A 16,066-nucleotide genomic window follows, 5' to 3' on the forward strand; every position below is an offset into this window, starting at 1 on the left:
TCAATGCACACAACTATCAGAATGTTTCACATTTTTCTTTTCTCTTCTCTTCTCTGGGAACTGCTACAGGCGCAACTGATTGCACAGTCCATAGGTCAAGCATTTAGTGTGGCCTACCAAGAATTTCTGAGGGCAAATGGAATCAACCCAGAAGACCTTAGCCAGAAGGAATATAGCGACTTGCTCAATACCCAGGATATGTACAATGATGACCTGATTCACTTCTCGAAGTCTGAAAATTGCAAAGATGTATGTATCTTTTTTTTTTTCTGTCCCTAAGATCCTGCTCTATGGTGAACTTGCCACTGGCTGCCGCATGAGAGGAGCCCCGAAGAAAAGATACAAGGACTCCCTGAAACAACATCTCAGCCTTGGCCATATTGATCACCATAACTGGTCTACTCTGGCCTCAAATCGGGAGGCCTGGAGACACACCATCTATAACGCAGCTGTCTCCTTCGAGAACACACGCAGGATCACTCTCGAGTAAAAAAGGCAACGCAGAAAGAACCCTGTATTGTGGAATACACCACCTAAGGAGTCTTTCTGCTGTGCCTTTTGCAATCGGATATGTCTGTCATGTATTGGCCTCATAAGCCACCAGCGTGCCTGTAGCAAATGTGGATAGAACCTTCCCAAATCTTCGTTCGCAAAGCCTCGCCATGAACAGTATTAAGCTGCTCTGTATCAGTTGTAGGCCCATGTTGGCAGAAATCAAAAAACCTTTAATACTTCCTATAAATTAGCTCAGTTAGTCTAGAATATCCTCCTTAATAGGACACCCTGTTGTCAGTTCTGTTTCAAAGGCAAACGGTGAACCCAAAAGTTATCAGCATTGAAATGATTTACCATCTATTGTCATTCTTTTTACCAAACAATTTTGAGACATTTGAAAGTGAACTTGAAACAGATTAACAGATTAATACAATGTGAAAGATTACAGTAAATAATATAAAATTTATAGAGGCCTGGGTGTTTATGAAAGTGGCTGATTCCAGTTTTTAAATAATTATGTGTGCCAGAAGGCTTTGCAGCTTGCTTAATAAAAATGATCCAATACACCAATGGAACACACGGGTAATGATTTTCTAAGCCACAGTTGTAAACTCTTGCAATCTCTTCCTGTTTAGGATTGTCCACCAAAACCAATGGCACTAGGATTTCTTCCACTCCCATTTCCTCTGCTCATACACAGAAATTACTTGTGAGAGGTGTTTTTGCACTAAGTAAAATCTATACTATGTAGTGCTGATCATTTAATGTTTGAATACAAATGAAATGTGTAAAATGTGTACCCTATTTTGGTTTTGCTTTGAATTAGGAAGACGAGTTGCAAACAAAGAAGGGTATGTTTGTTGGTTATATAGATGTTGGGAGGGGGGTGATGTAAGTTCCATGGATGTGAAAAAAAGTATTTTTTTAAACACTTTTTCTTATTATACAGGTTTACATTGAAAAGCAAAAGGGAGAAATCCTAGGTGTGGTGATTGTGGAGTCTGGCTGGGGTTCCATTTTGCCTACAGTTATCATAGCCAACATGATGCATGGAGGACCGGCAGAGAAGTCTGGGAAGCTGAACATAGGGGACCAGATCATGTCAATCAATGGGACCAGTTTAGTTGGTTTACCACTCTCAACATGTCAGAGCATCATAAAGGTAGGGGAAATGTTTCTGGAAGCTACACGTTTCAAAAGGGTTACATAACAGGAGAGCAGAAAGTATAGAACTCTTGAATAAGTTCTTACCAAATGTTTGCATAGAACTTTCCATTTCATGATCTTTAAAATACAGTGTGAATTAAGCTACACCAATTTTCCAACTTCACACAGAACCACAGAATGGGTAGGGTGGCAAGGGAGCACTGGAAGTCATGTAGTCCAACCTTCCTGCTCCAGCAGGGTACCCTAGAGCACGTTACTCAGGACTGTGTATTGATGGCTTTTGAATATCTCCAGAGCAAAACGGTCCAAAGTCTCTCTGGAAATCTATTCCAATGCTCAGTCACCCTCACAGTAAAGAAATCCTTCCTCATGTTTAGGTGGAACTTCCTGTGTTCCAGTTTCTGCCCTTTGCCTCTCATCCTGTTCCTCTGCGCCGCCAAGAAGAGCCTGGCTGCATTCTCCTGACGCCCTCTCTTCAGATACTTATTGACATTGATGATGTCCTCTCTCAGTTATCTCTTCTCGAGACTGAACAAGCCCAGCTCCCTCAGGCTTTCATAGAATCATAGAATTGTTTAGGTTGGAAAAGACCTCTTAGATCATCTAGTCCAATTGTTAAGAGTTTCCTCATAAGTGAGGAGCTCACAGTCCCATAACTATCTTTGTTGCCTTCCGCTGGACTTGTTCCAGGAGCTCCATGTCTCTCTTATACTGAGGAGCGCAGAACTAGACACAGCACTCCAGATGTGACCTCAGCAGGGCTGAGCAGAGGGGCAGGATCACCTCCCTCAGTCTACTGGAAATCCTCTTCCTAATGCTTCCCAGGATATCTTTGGCCTGCTTGACCACAAGGACACACTGCTGGCTCATGGACAGCTGCTTGTCCAACAGGACCCCCAGGTCCTTCTCTGCAGAGCTGATTTCCAGCAAGTTGGCCGCCAGCCTGTGCTGGTGCCTGGGATTATTCCTCCCCATGTGCAGGACCTTGCATTTGCCCTTGTTGAATTTCAGAAAGTTCCTCTCTGCCCATTTGTCCAGCCTGTCAAGGTCCTTCTGAAGGGCTGCACAGCACCTGGGGGTACTGGCTGCTTCTCCCAGCCTTATGTCATCAGAGAACTTGCTGAGTAGGCACTCCATCCCTCATAAGTTAAATAATACTGGGACTAGAGTTGAACCTTCAGGGACACTGCTAGCTACCGGCCTCCAACTGACCTGTGTCACTGATCCCAACCCTCTGAGTTCTGCCATTCAGCCAGTTCTCAATCCATCTCACCATCCACTCATCCAGTTCTCAGTTCCTGAGCTTGGCTATGAGGGTATCATGAGACAGCATCAGAAGTCTTGAGGAAGTCTAGATACTCTCCCAGAAGGTGTGCTGAGCTATTTATTTGCGTAGACAAGGGCTCTGTGCATAACTTCACAAGTGAATGTTCTGTTCGGAAAGAAGATACTACCAGATATGCACTTGAAATTTTATGTGACAAATGGAGGCACAGGTGGTTATTGTTGTCCTAGGCCATATTAGCTGTTAAATGCCTCAGTATCTGGATGAAATAGTCAATCCTTTTTTGTTCTTGTATACCTACTTTTGAAACTTTAAAACTTTGAAACAAAGACATACCCTCTGGGGAATCTTTGCCCAAGTTGTTTGAAAGTGTGGCGCTTCTCTTCACTCAACTAAATGGGATACTTTAATTAGAAGAGCTTTCTCCTAGTTGTCAGAAAATTATGTGAGTTCAAAGAGCATGCAGGTCATCTGGAACTGAACTATATCTGGGGTAGCTGTAGCATACAAGGGAATAAGTATTTGAACATCAGAGTTTAAAGAATGGGAAATGTACATCTCTATGGAGTGTTTGAGATAAAGCTGTATGAAATTATTTATTGAAATAGTCCCTCGGGGCTCTGCAGATCATCACATGTGGACATGTCGTGTAATGCTGGTTGTATGCTATACAGACAGCCTTCTCTGATTTTTACTAACATATCTGTTACACTTATTAATCCAGGCAACTTTTTGGTAACAAGTTATATTATGTAGCTTTTTTTTATATTGTATTTTTTAAAAATTGTAAAATAAATTTTCCATTTACAAGGTCAGTTTGCCAAGAGAAAAAAAAAATGTATGAAGTAAATTCTCTTTTTTTTTCCTCCATGGATTATCTCTTAATACTACTTGAACTAAGATGTTTGCTATAAAGATTTCACATTCTGGTTTCCCAAAATGTTAATACTGAGTTCTGATGAGTAATAAATGCATAAGTCACTGAACCAGCCGCTTCAGATTCAGTGAGTAGAAATGATAGCCTGGAAGTGTGTCATACTAAAAATGTGTCAAAACCTGAGTTACATTTGTAAAGGAAGGAAGAAAAAAACCCGTATTATATGCTAGCTTCAGTGGAACAAAACTGCCTGCCAATTTAGGCTCTTCATGATAGCCATATTTGTTTCCTATCCCACTTCATTTTATTTCTAAAACTGCAATGAGTTTACACTTCTCTTATTCAGTTGGAATTTCACTATGGTCATTAGTACTTTATCAATACAGAAACAACCAGCTTTGCTATGTCCAGCTTTTACAGACCTTTCTCTTCTTCACTGATACTTTCTGCAGTTTCCATAGGAACTGCTAGCCATTTATTTTGTCTTTCTAAAGAGAAAATAATCTGTATATCTGCAGGTCTTCATAACCACACATCTGGAGCTGCTCATGTAGCACTTCTGGAAACTAGTATATATGAAACAAGTATATATATGAATAATCTAAGTACACACTTGAATGTGGCAGAAAATTTTCAGATTTCTTTAGCACGCTGTAAGGGCTCCTATGAAAAGATGATAATATTATGTGGATAAACATATCTCATAAGCACTTCAGACAAGATGATTTCGGTATTATGGATCTAAGCTCTGCTACTATTTTACCATAAACCAATTGCAAACTGACAGAGCTTGGAAGAAGCTTTCCCTGTGTTGTGGCTCTTCTCTAATAGGCTTATCTTTTTCGAAAGCATCTGGTGCTGGCTACTATCAGAAGCATACTCAAGAACTAGATAAACAAATAAAGTTGGTCAAAATATGCAATTGTTTTGATTCTGATCAGTTTATATTACCAGTCTGCATGATACTGAAAATTAGCCACTTCTGAAATATATGTGCTTTCTCTAAAAATTAGAAAAAATTTTGTTAGGGACCACATTACCTTTTTTTTGCCAAGTAATATAGATAAATAACTTGCATATTCGTCAGGGAAGTAAGAGCACAATGATATCAAACTGTTGAGGGCATGTGTTGGGAGGAAAGGATTAAAACCAGAAGAATGGCAAGGAGGATGGTAGATTTGCTCAAGTGACCTTGCAGCTCGGAATGCTGAGGTCTGGAAAATAACGGTGTGGGAAACCCCATCTATTATGCCTACTGTTGTTTATCCTGTCTGTTTTGAGAAGTAGAATCTCTGTGTAGATACCATAGGTGTTTACAGAGACTTGGAGGCACTCTTATGGACATGCTTGAGCTCCCTGTGTTGGGAGAGAGATCAAAGCTCAGAGATCATGAAAAACACAGGGGAGATCACAGCATGGTGGTTAGCTATATGTGTGCTGGCCTTTGGTAAATTGGTGCATCAGCAGCCCATCAGGATGGGCTGAGCCTAAGCAGGTACTGAAATTGACAGGTTGTGAATTAAGTGAGGTGAAAGTTGCTGTATTTTTTGTAAAGTATTTCATTCTTGATGTGGATGGTATTTATGTATGGATTTATGGCTAATGCTTACTGTGAATGAAGCATTTCAGAAAACCCTCTTAACAACCTGCAAGAGCTCTAAAGGATGTCAAGAGGATGGAGTCACAGAATCACAGAATATTCTGCGTTGGAAGGGACCCACAAGGATCATTGAGTCCAACTCTTAAGTGAATGGCCCATACAGGAGATTGAACACATGATCTTGGTATTATTAGCACCAAGTTTTAACCGACTGAGCTAATCTCAGGCTTTTCTTGGTGGAGCTGAGCAGTAGGACAAGAGGCAACAGGCAGAAATTAAAATACAGGAAGTTCCATGTGAACATGAGGAAGAACTTGTGTTAGGTAACCGCGCAGTGGAACAGGTTGCCTAGAGAAGTTGTGGAGTCTCTCTCACTGGGGATACTCAAGAACACTCTAGATGCAATCCTGTGCCATGTGCTCTGGGATGACCCTTCTTGAGCAAGGATAAGATGACCCACTGTGGTCCCTTTCAACCTTACCCATTCTGTAATTGTGTGAATAATGGAAATTAGGAGCACTGCTTATATAAGGATGATATGAGCAGGACCTGTTGTTTGCTTGACAGAACTGAATTTATTTCATTAGGGAAGCAACTTTTTTGCAACTATCTTAGCTACTTATTGAAAAGTCATTGGATTTTTTTGGTGAGTTGGATAGACCTGTTTAATATTCCTTTCATGCATGATTTCTGTTATCGAATGAAGGAATTGCCAGCAGGAATCTAGTTTTCCTAAAACAACTGTGTCTGCTTCTTGGCAAGAAAAATTTAATATTTTATCACTTATTTCACTGAATATTCTGTTGCTTTTTTCTGGCATTCAGTGATCAGATTCTGTTACAATGCATAAAAAAATGTATTTATTCAGGGCTGTTCCCATGTCTGTGTTTTAACTCTTTTTTTTTTTCCCTACAGTGCTTATGTTAAATGTTTAACTTTTTCTTTGCCAGCATCCTTCATGGTTTGGTTTTTTTTTTACAGGGTTTGAAAAATCAGGCCCGAGTTAAACTGAACATCGTTAGATGTCCTCCAGTAACCACAGTCTTGATCAGAAGACCAGACCTCAGATATCAATTGGGCTTCAGTGTGCAGAATGGGATTGTAAGTAGCTTCCACACTCTCTGGTCAAACTGCTATTTTCTCCCTCATAGCAAGCAGGATTTTGCATATATTAAATCTCCAATATAAACGTTGGTTTAATAAGAGTTATTTTTTTCTTTGACTCTCCTTACTTCACAACTTTAGAGTCAGCCAGAGGAACAGAAATGTTGTTTTACTGTAAAAAAACCAAAAATGTGTAACAGAGTCTGCTTTCATCGTGCATCATTCATGTCTCTAACCAAGCCATTTCATGACCTCAAAAGAAAAAGCCTGTTCTTGATCCTCTTTTTTCGTAAGGCATCATGAACATTGTTAAACTGAGGTCCTTCATACACTCATAAATTTCCTATCCATAAGACATGTAATGTACAACATAGCCTTTTCTGACAGTTTATTCTGCTCTTGGAAGAGAATATCCATTAGTTACATGTCACTAACAAATTTTGCTTTGAGTCAGTGATTGATAACATTTTAGAATTTGTTGCGAGTCCCTGTGTTTAAATGTTGATTTATAGCTTGTAGGCAAAAATGGGTAATAAAAAGCTTCTGTTCCTTATTCAGCCCATGATAAATTTATCCTTTCCCTTCCAGATCTGTAGCCTTATGAGAGGGGGTATAGCAGAGCGAGGAGGTGTGCGTGTCGGCCATCGGATTATTGAAATCAATGGGCAGAGTGTTGTAGCAACACCCCATGAGAAAATTGTTCACATCCTCTCAAATGCTGTTGGTGAGGTAAGAACTGGCAATGTCTCTAGGCAGTGTAGAATAGTTCGTTGCTGGTACCAGTAGCAACCAGTGGAAACCATCGTAGCAAGTGGTGTCTTTCAAGGTACCATGCTGGGACAATATTTTGTAATGTCTTCATCAGTAACATAGACATAGCACCCTCAGCAAGCTTGAAGGTGACACCAAGCTCAGTGGTGCTTAAGGAAAGGGATGCCATTAGAAGGACCTGAACAGGCTAGAAAAGTGGCCCATGTGACACTTGTGAGGTTCAACAAGACCAAGTGCAAGGTCCTGCATCTGTGTCTGGGCAGCCTCCAACATCAGTAGACACTGGGGGTGAAGGGATTGAGAGTAGCCCTGCAGAGAAGAATTTGGAAATACTTATGGATGAAAAACTGGACAAGAGGCAGCAATGGGCACTTGCAGCCCAGAAAGCCAACTGTATCCTGGGCTGTATCAAAAGCAGCGCGGCCAGTAGGTCAAGGGAAGTGATACTCCCTCTCTACTCTGCTCTTGTGAGGCTCCACCTGGAGTACTGATTCCAGTTCTGCAGTCCCCAGCACAAAAAAGATGTGAACCTGCTTGAGCAGGTCCAGAGGAAGGCCACAAAAAGCATCAGGGACTGAAGCACCTTTCCCATGAAAAAAGGCTGAGAGAGTTTGGAATGTTCAACTTGGAGAAGAGAAGGCTCCAGAGAGCCATCTGACATCAGCCTTTCAGTGTATAAAAGGGGCTTCTAAGGAAAATTGAGATAAACTTTTTATCAGGATCTCCAGTGACAGAACAATGGGCAATGGTTTGAACTGAAAGAGGGTAGATTTAGATCAGACATAAGGAAGAAATCCTTCGCTATAGTGGTGGTGAGGCACTGGAACAGGTTGCCCAGAGAAGCTGTGGATACCTCATCCCTGGAAGTGGTCAAGGCCAGGTTGGATGGGGCTCTGAGCAACCAGGCCTAGTGAAAAGTGTCCATGCTTGCAACAGCGCAGTTTGGACTAGATGACCTTCCAAGGTCCCTTCCAATTCAAACGGTTCCCTAATTCTGTGACTCTACCTCTATTAGCCTGTTACTATCAAATCCAAAAAGCAGAAGTGAGAGCAAGCCTGCAAACTATTTCTTTCATTATTTGCCCATGGTTCTGCTATGTTTTAGAAGAACTCTAATCTGAAAATATGAAGTATCCACAATTTTAGATGGTTCATTGATACTAAACATACTGTTTCATGAAGCCACCACCTTCAATACTTTAATAAGGATATGAAAACTCTCGAGTTTTACCTTTCTTTTCTACCTTGTATGACTTTAACTAGTTCTCTCACATGAGGTATGTTTAGGAACATAATTAACTTGGCTTATTTCCCCTAGATTCATATGAAGACTATGCCAGCTGCCATGTACAGACTGTTGACTGCGCAAGAGCAACCAGTTTACATCTAAAGCTGACACCTCACCGTCACAATGTGCATGGAAGATGTTTTTCCCCATTAGTGCTTGTCTCTCTAGTGCTGCATTTGTGTGTCTGCAGAGACATTTCTTTCTCTCTCCCCCCTTCACAGACACAAATACACTGTCACTCTCTCCTCTATCCTTTTTTCCTCTTCTCCCCACCACTTTCCTGTATTTTGGGAAGGGGCAAAATACATCTATGGAACAATTTTGGTTGCATCTTTTTACAAGTGAAACTTCATGTAGCTCCACATGCAAAACAGGAAAATAACAGCTGCATTGTCCACAGAGTATTCACAAATGGCTCTGTTTCATGCTAATGTAATTTTGTGGCTATAATTTTACAAACTGAGTAACAGATAAAAGTATAGGGTACAAAGCATTCTCTTGGACATCCTGTATGTGACTTTGCTTTTCTTGTCCTATTTTCCCACAGGCACTGAGCTCAGTACTAAAGATTTATGTCTATAGGGAAAGTGGAATACCAAAAGTATAGTTATGCCCTCAGGAAGAATTGCCTGCTTATGAAGACTCAGTAAATGCTGCTGTTGTAAAATGAATTGTCCTAATACACACCTTTCAATTCCCCTCTGTCATCAGTTCTTCATGATAGTAGGACCCGAAAAAGTACTCTGTGAATTACTGAAACATGCTGTATTACTTACACTAAGAAATTTGGGAGGCATTTCTTACAGCAGTCTCCCGCTCTCTGCCCCCAGATTTCTAACTCCCTGTTTTCTTCTGCTTTGTTTTTAAATGCAACATGTCTTTTATAGTCCCTGCCCATTTTAGAGGTTAAAGTGGAGGGGAGGATCATTAAATATCCACAAGAGAAATAGTAAGGGGATTTCCTGAATAGCTACACTTTTTCTAGGCTCTTAATTCTGAATTTGGTGCACATAGCCACGTGTGCCACTGTATATAGACATTTTTAAAATTGTGCTTGCTATTTATGAAGTTTGAATATAAGAGATCTGCAGACTATTCTAAGTAATTTTGTTCTCTGAGCCAGTTTTAACAAATATTTTTGTCCAAAGACTGTCTGATTTTATTGACTTCCTCTTTAGTTCAAGATATAGATAATAGTGAAAAGGATGAGGTGGGAATAAACTTATTTATTTTGGTATATAATTTAACTTGTGAGTTTTTTCCATATGTATGGCACTTAAAGGAGATATGTGTGTACTATATGCACTTGTATGAAGATGATAAACTGTAGGGATGTATGAAATCTAATATTTGATTGGCCTCTAAGTTGCATGCTAGAGACAAAAGGGGAAAAGGGCTGGGTTGGGTTCTTTGTTTTTTTAAGATGGGGAAAAATAAAAATGAAGTAGTGGCTTTTTTTTCCTAGTGAGAGGAGAATTCTACATTCTCTGTAGTTACCGTTTTTTCAGGACTATATACTGGTGTTTATACTGAAGCCTAACCATGCATTTAGTCCAGGTTAGTATGTTGATTTCTTTTAAAGAAACAGTTTGTGCTGTGTTTTGCTGTGATAGAAAGACTCAGTGAGATGAAAACAAGGGCGGGCAACACATAGCCACACCCCACTTCTGCTTTGCACTGGTGGTGCTGGTCATAGTCCCTTGTTTCTCAGTTATTGTGAGGTGAGCTGTGCAATATGAGTCGTGTTTGCAGTCCAGTGATGATCCTAGACATGACTATGCAGATTCACAGAAGTGGATGTGTCCATGTGCAAATTTGGTGCAAACAATGCCAAGAGCCAGTGAGCAATCTTGCCAGAGGTCCATTTTTTGTTTTTCTCAAATCATGGATAACCATGGACTGATCAGAGTTAGAGGATAAACATAGTATTTCAGTGGGAAGCAGATGTCTAAGGGAGATAAAGAAGAGGCACATAAACTACTGTAGGAAGTGAATATGTTTTTCTGTTGAGATTAATGTATGATGACTTGCTTTTACTGCATTTCTTGTTGTTACATAATTTAATCCAAGGCTCCAGAATATCAGATTGCGCAAAAGAATGTTGTTAGTATTCCAGTTAGTACTTAACTCTGCTACCTGACTGATGCAACAAAATAATTAATGACTTGTGAGTATATTGTTTAACTGTAAACATCTGGCCTATGATCATTTGAACTTTCTTTCCAGAACTTTCCATATATATAGTAATATATGTAAATATGATATATAACGATGTACAACTTAGAAGATTATATACAGTGCAGCCCTTCCATAAGTTGCCTGAGGAAACTTAGTGAGCCCTTGAAGACAGTCATCATGATTCTGATTCCTGCTATGTTTATGCCCTCCACTTCACTTGTTTCTGTGGTTCTGTCTAGCTCATGTGGTGAAGACTTTAACTCAGTGCACTGGAAACGATGAAGACCTGAATGTGCAAATGTATTTAGAGATGAAACAACTGTTTCTTTGAAAATCTTGCAGCCAGAAGTCTGTGAAGTTACTGGCATTTGAGTGCTTGAACAGTTCATGCTAAATAGGTGCTTAACATTAAGCAAGTGAATGCTTGCAGGATCAGAGTTTAGCAAAAAAATCTGTTTTTCTAATTAATTGTGTGTGTAAGATTTCTAAACTGGAAGGTCCATAGAATGTGCACACGTCTGAGAACAGTCTTGTAAACAATCCCATTTTACTCCGTGAACAGAAAGAGTTTCAAGAAAATGGAGCTCTAATGGGAAATCTGGCTGTTCTCTAGACTGGTGCAGCGGTTTGATAGCTTAGATTATGGGGATTTTAACAGATTCAAAGGAACATTCCTTCAAAGGTTTACATTCCTTCTTCAGTGACAGACCTGAATTCTTTTTCTTTTATCCTTGCTGCTTCATACAGTCTAATTAACTCTTCAGTGTTTACATTAAGGATGAAACATCCCTTATATTTTTTATTTTTGACAAGTATCATGTGTTTGTGTTGAATCTTGTTTGAATTTGAGTCTCAGTTGGGATTTCCAAGTTTGCTAGCTTTCTTTGTTTTCTAAATGAAATGTACTTCTGAAGACAGCAATGTGGTTGAGATCTCTTGTATATATTTCATGCAGTACCTAGACTATGAAGTTGTACTATTGTTCTGTAAAGAGGGTGAATAGAAATTATTGTAAAGCGTTGGGAAAAGCATAGTATTGTATTTGTAACAATATTGTTCTTTGTAAACATTTAATGATCTCTCTATATAAATATAAATATATATATAAATATATGTGAGCCTGGAATGTTGATACTGCACATCTTCTGAATGTAATTACTCTGATGTTTTCTGCCACAGGTCTCTGACCTCTGTAATGAAGCTGCGGTGGTTTGATTTGGGGGAGGCAGGAGTGAAAAGAGTGGGCTTTTTGCTTTGGATGGGACAGGGTGGGGGGTTTCTGGCCAGTTATTTTGTTGTGATGTATTTACTGTGCTACATTCCTTTATTTAACAGAGCGCTAATGTCTGTAAGATTTGCAACAATAAATGACAAAACAAAAATACCTTAGACAAGGCTGAGAATTTGCTCATACTGACCTAGGGGCTGGCTTGCCAATGCTTAATGCACACATGACTGGAAAGTGTCTAAACTTCTCTTTTGCCACTTAGTCTGGAGTAGTTCTGTATATGTTTCTGCAGGTGTGAACCACTGCTGTTAACTTTTAACTTTTTAAAACAGCATTCTTTCCAGGTAATACATGACACTGATGCTCCTGAATGAAGCCAATTCCTAAGCTAAAATGGCATCCCAGTTTTTACTGTGTGAAATGTCACTGTATTTGCATCTTAAAAAAATATGTTTTTTTCAAGATGCCTTTTATGTGACAGAAATACTGTTTCATTGACTGAATAACTTTAAATACACTTTTTTTCATAAATGGAGCTTTGATAAAAATTCTTCACACTTAGTGTCTTCTGAAACCACTGTTTTTCTTCAGATGTCATCGGCATGGTTTATTATTAAAGACCTAATACCATTTGAATAAATAAAAAGTAGAATTGTAATATGTCTGTCCTTAGATTTAATCCTGGAATGGCCTCTGCTAAGGTTAAAAATATTTGTATAATACAGGATTGATTATGAAAAACATGATGGTATTTGAAAATCAACTGAAAAAAGTCACTAAAGAAGCATTTTGTCTGGTGAGGCCTCATAAGATTTTCTGTGACTTGTAGGTTTGTCATGAGTACTTTGAAACTACAGAAATGAAAATACACACCACAGCTGATTTAGAAGATAACTACACATGGGCCTTCAGCCACTCACTGCCTTTTCATAATATGAAATACAAATGTTGTCAACATCAGATACTGAAGAATTTCACCTCATTTGCTTAAGTGATAGATTGGAGAAATTGTGAAGTCTCTGGTAAAGGGTGCAGCAGACAGGCTGAGCTTGCTTTCTGTGTTTCCCTGAGTGCCACCCTCCATCCTTCTGTTTATTACCATTCTTGTTAGAGGTTTACATACCAATTTCTGTATTACAAACTTTTCTGCATTTCAGTAGATAAACATAAGTCTTTACTTCAGCAGTACAGGTACAAATTTCACAGATTTGCCTTATTCACAGGGGACATTTTTCTTGCTCTCCCCTTCAGTGTTTTACTGATCCACACAGCGCACAAGTGGGCCCTACCACAGTTCCAGCACCCTGTAATGCCTTGCAGGCTGAAGAGGTGATGCTGGTGCACTGTAAGGACTGACAGTGTTTGGGAACAGGGCTGGGACTGCAATTTAAATAAATGTTCAGTTCAGAAGCATATGGCAGCAATCCTGACCTGAAGAACACAGTACATGGAAGAGTCGGTGATCCATGTGTCCATTAACCTGAGTAGGGCTAGGCCTGTGCTGTGCTGCTCTGTGCGGCTTCTACAGCTGGACCTTCAGGGATATTCCTTTGCCACAGGATAAATTTAGCTAGTTGATTGTAAGAAAGGAGCCTGAAAGCCGCTCCAGTGGTACTCAAAATGGCAAATAACTCAGTAGTACATGTCCATACCTTTGTCTACGAGTGCAGCAGTAAAGTCCCATGTGAACATCCTTTTTATTTAACATTTATATGAACGTCCTTCAGTTTGACAGTAGAAATGATGAATGGAATTGTTTTCTTCTAGAAAAACCTTGAAATACCTCAAATGATCAATATGGGGTAAAATGGATGGGATCTTTACAACTTGTTGCTACCTGTTTAATGCTGCACAATTCCCAGCATCTGAAGGGATAAAAAATTATCTATACTACCTTCTTTCTTCATAGTATCTGCTCTAATAAACAGCATCTTAAATGAGACTATACAGAGAGCGCCTTTCTTACTGGGATGGTAACAAGCCAGCACCTCGTGTTGAAAAACACCTGTGGCTTTGGAGGTTTGGTTTTGGTTTTTGTTGTGTCAGTAAGACAAGAATAATATTCTGCCATTAAGTGAGAAGTTCACTGAGCCAAAAGAGCCCTTCTTTATATTTTCAGTTTGCAAACCAACACCATCTTTTATAAAGAATAATTTTACAATTCTGAACACAATTTTTTTTACTAACTTACGTAGTATCTTGAACTCTACTTTTGTGACTGGAGATTTTAATACAAACAAAAGTACTGATAATAAGCAAAGTTCTTTGATACTGCTTTTGACAACTCCTTCCACAAGAATGATGTATACCCCAAAACTGCTTGTTACCAAACTTCAAAGAGATGCAACAGGACAGCAACATATCACAGTATGCAACTGAGAGCCTAGTAAAGCTCAGCTTGCAATCTGCTTAATACGCTTTGTCTGTGTATCAGAGTATTAAAAAAGTAAGTAAGATTATCGACACACTTTTCCACCCCTTGTCAGACATGATTTTCCTGTGCAGTATGTATATGTCTGACAGAAGTCCTCTGCTCAGGAATAACCAGAAACCAGTTTTAAACAGTACTTTAAGTACAGTTTCCCAGACAACACTAATAAGACTGTGAGGCTATTCATGTTCTGCTCCTTAGATCCTTCTCTCTGCGAGCTGATCTTCATCTGTGGTGAAAGTAGTCAGGTCCTCACAGCTCTCCAGGACACCAGCTGAAAGGTAACACATGGATTCTCAATGACATGGCCTCCTGGGCAGGTGCCATCACCTTTAAAAGGTAAAAAAAGGTAAATCAGTTTTGGTTTCAGGTTCTTGTTCCATTATAATAGTTTCTTACCCAGCTAGGAAGAAGCTAGTTGTAGTGCTGTCTGTTTAAAGAATAATTTATAAAGCTGTAAAATCCCAGGTACTTGCCAAGGAGGCATGGCAAAAGCAATCCCAGTTTGGAAAAGCAGTGGGGTAATTTTTCATGTTGTTGTTAGTGGGGTTTTTGTTTGGTTGGTTTGGTTTCTGTTTTCCCCTTAAAGGTGCACAGGAATTACCTCACCCCAACCTATGGCATATCCTATATTGGTTAAAAGGAATCTGAATGTTGCTTCCTGCAGAAGCCATTGAACTGTAATAACTTTCAGGCCAGTGTGATAAATTAAGTTCTCATAAGGAATTTTTTTCCCTAGCTGTTTCTGTCAAATTTGTTGAGGCTTTTGTTGCCTGAAGGCTGCAGTCAGAAATTTCACTTTTTCTGCACAGCCTAAATGACACTCTGATGTGTTTTGCATGAGAACCAAAATCAAAACTAGTCAGCAAATCACCAGTATCATGCGTGAATCAATTCATCTATCCAAATGGTCTGTAAGCTACCCAAACATACATTTGATGAAGTCTGAAATGTCTGAAACTTCTGAATATTCATTCCAATAATGTAAGCACATGTTTTCTATTTTCTGCTTTTCTTTCTTTAGCACAAGATCTTATTTTTATCTTGGGAGCCAATCACAAAGAAGTTGCTTCTAGTGGGTTTACATAAAAATTTCCTTGTCAGCCTCCATTCCTTCCTGTTTGTAATAGCAAATGCTTATTTATAACATCTCCCTCTCCCCTTGCACGCCCAGCATAAAGCACTGTCACGTTATTCACAGTTCATGATTCCACCACAGAAGACTGACTTGTTCAGTTTTTGAATACACAGATGTTCAATCTTCTGATAACCTTCCTCTGTGTGTGGTTGATAGAGACCTTGCAGCTCTGCAGCCTTTTGCATAGTCCCTACATGAAATTAAGGTTTTAGAAGGAAGCTAATTTAGTGCAAAAACTTTGACATGCAGAGTGGTGAACATAAGCATATACTTCCAAATGAAGGCTGCGGGTTTCCACATCACCTGATAAATACAAGTAATAAAACTACCTGCTCAAGCAAAGTGGCATTGGTGATAGCTTCTGCCATATGTTTCGCATCTGATTTTAAAACACACTTGGTATTTTCCACCAACTCATGTATGTCAGGGCTCATGCTGCAGGAGGACTGTTCTATGATCCATGCCACAAGCTATTTAATGTCTGTGTAAGACTTATAGTCTATC

At 39.4% G+C, this 16,066-nt stretch overlaps 2 protein-coding genes across 8 annotated transcripts in view; one reads left to right on the forward strand and one right to left on the reverse strand.

The window, feature by feature from the left end:
• Positions 1 to 12,651, forward strand: part of APBA1 (amyloid beta precursor protein binding family A member 1) — a 79,329-nt gene extending 66,678 nt beyond the window's left edge. For all 5 annotated transcript variants that reach the window (XM_017807347.1, XM_017807345.1, XM_017807349.1 and 2 more), the window contains 5 exons: positions 70 to 249; positions 1,445 to 1,657; positions 6,406 to 6,525; positions 7,117 to 7,257; positions 8,618 to 12,651. In XM_017807347.1, the coding sequence (XP_017662836.1) occupies positions 70 to 249; positions 1,445 to 1,657; positions 6,406 to 6,525; positions 7,117 to 7,257; positions 8,618 to 8,689 (726 nt within the window). In that variant the 3' untranslated portion in view covers positions 8,690 to 12,651. The remainder of the gene's footprint in view (positions 1 to 69; positions 250 to 1,444; positions 1,658 to 6,405; positions 6,526 to 7,116; positions 7,258 to 8,617) is intronic.
• Positions 12,652 to 12,900: 249 nt separating this feature from the next.
• The window catches only part of FAM189A2 (family with sequence similarity 189 member A2), a 29,545-nt gene continuing 26,379 nt past the window's right edge, over positions 12,901 to 16,066 (reverse strand). For 2 of the 3 annotated variants that reach the window (XM_017807353.1, XM_017807350.1), the window contains exon 9: positions 12,901 to 14,754. In XM_017807353.1, coding sequence (XP_017662842.1) covers positions 14,669 to 14,754 — 86 coding nt within the window. In that variant the 3' untranslated portion in view covers positions 12,901 to 14,668. The remainder of the gene's footprint in view (positions 14,755 to 16,066) is intronic. The other variant, XM_017807351.1, reaches the window with a different exon arrangement.

Source organism: Lepidothrix coronata, unplaced genomic scaffold, assembly GCF_001604755.1.
Source record: "Lepidothrix coronata isolate B3197 unplaced genomic scaffold, Lepidothrix_coronata-1.0 Scaffold18, whole genome shotgun sequence".
Lineage (NCBI taxonomy): Eukaryota > Metazoa > Chordata > Aves > Passeriformes > Pipridae > Lepidothrix > Lepidothrix coronata.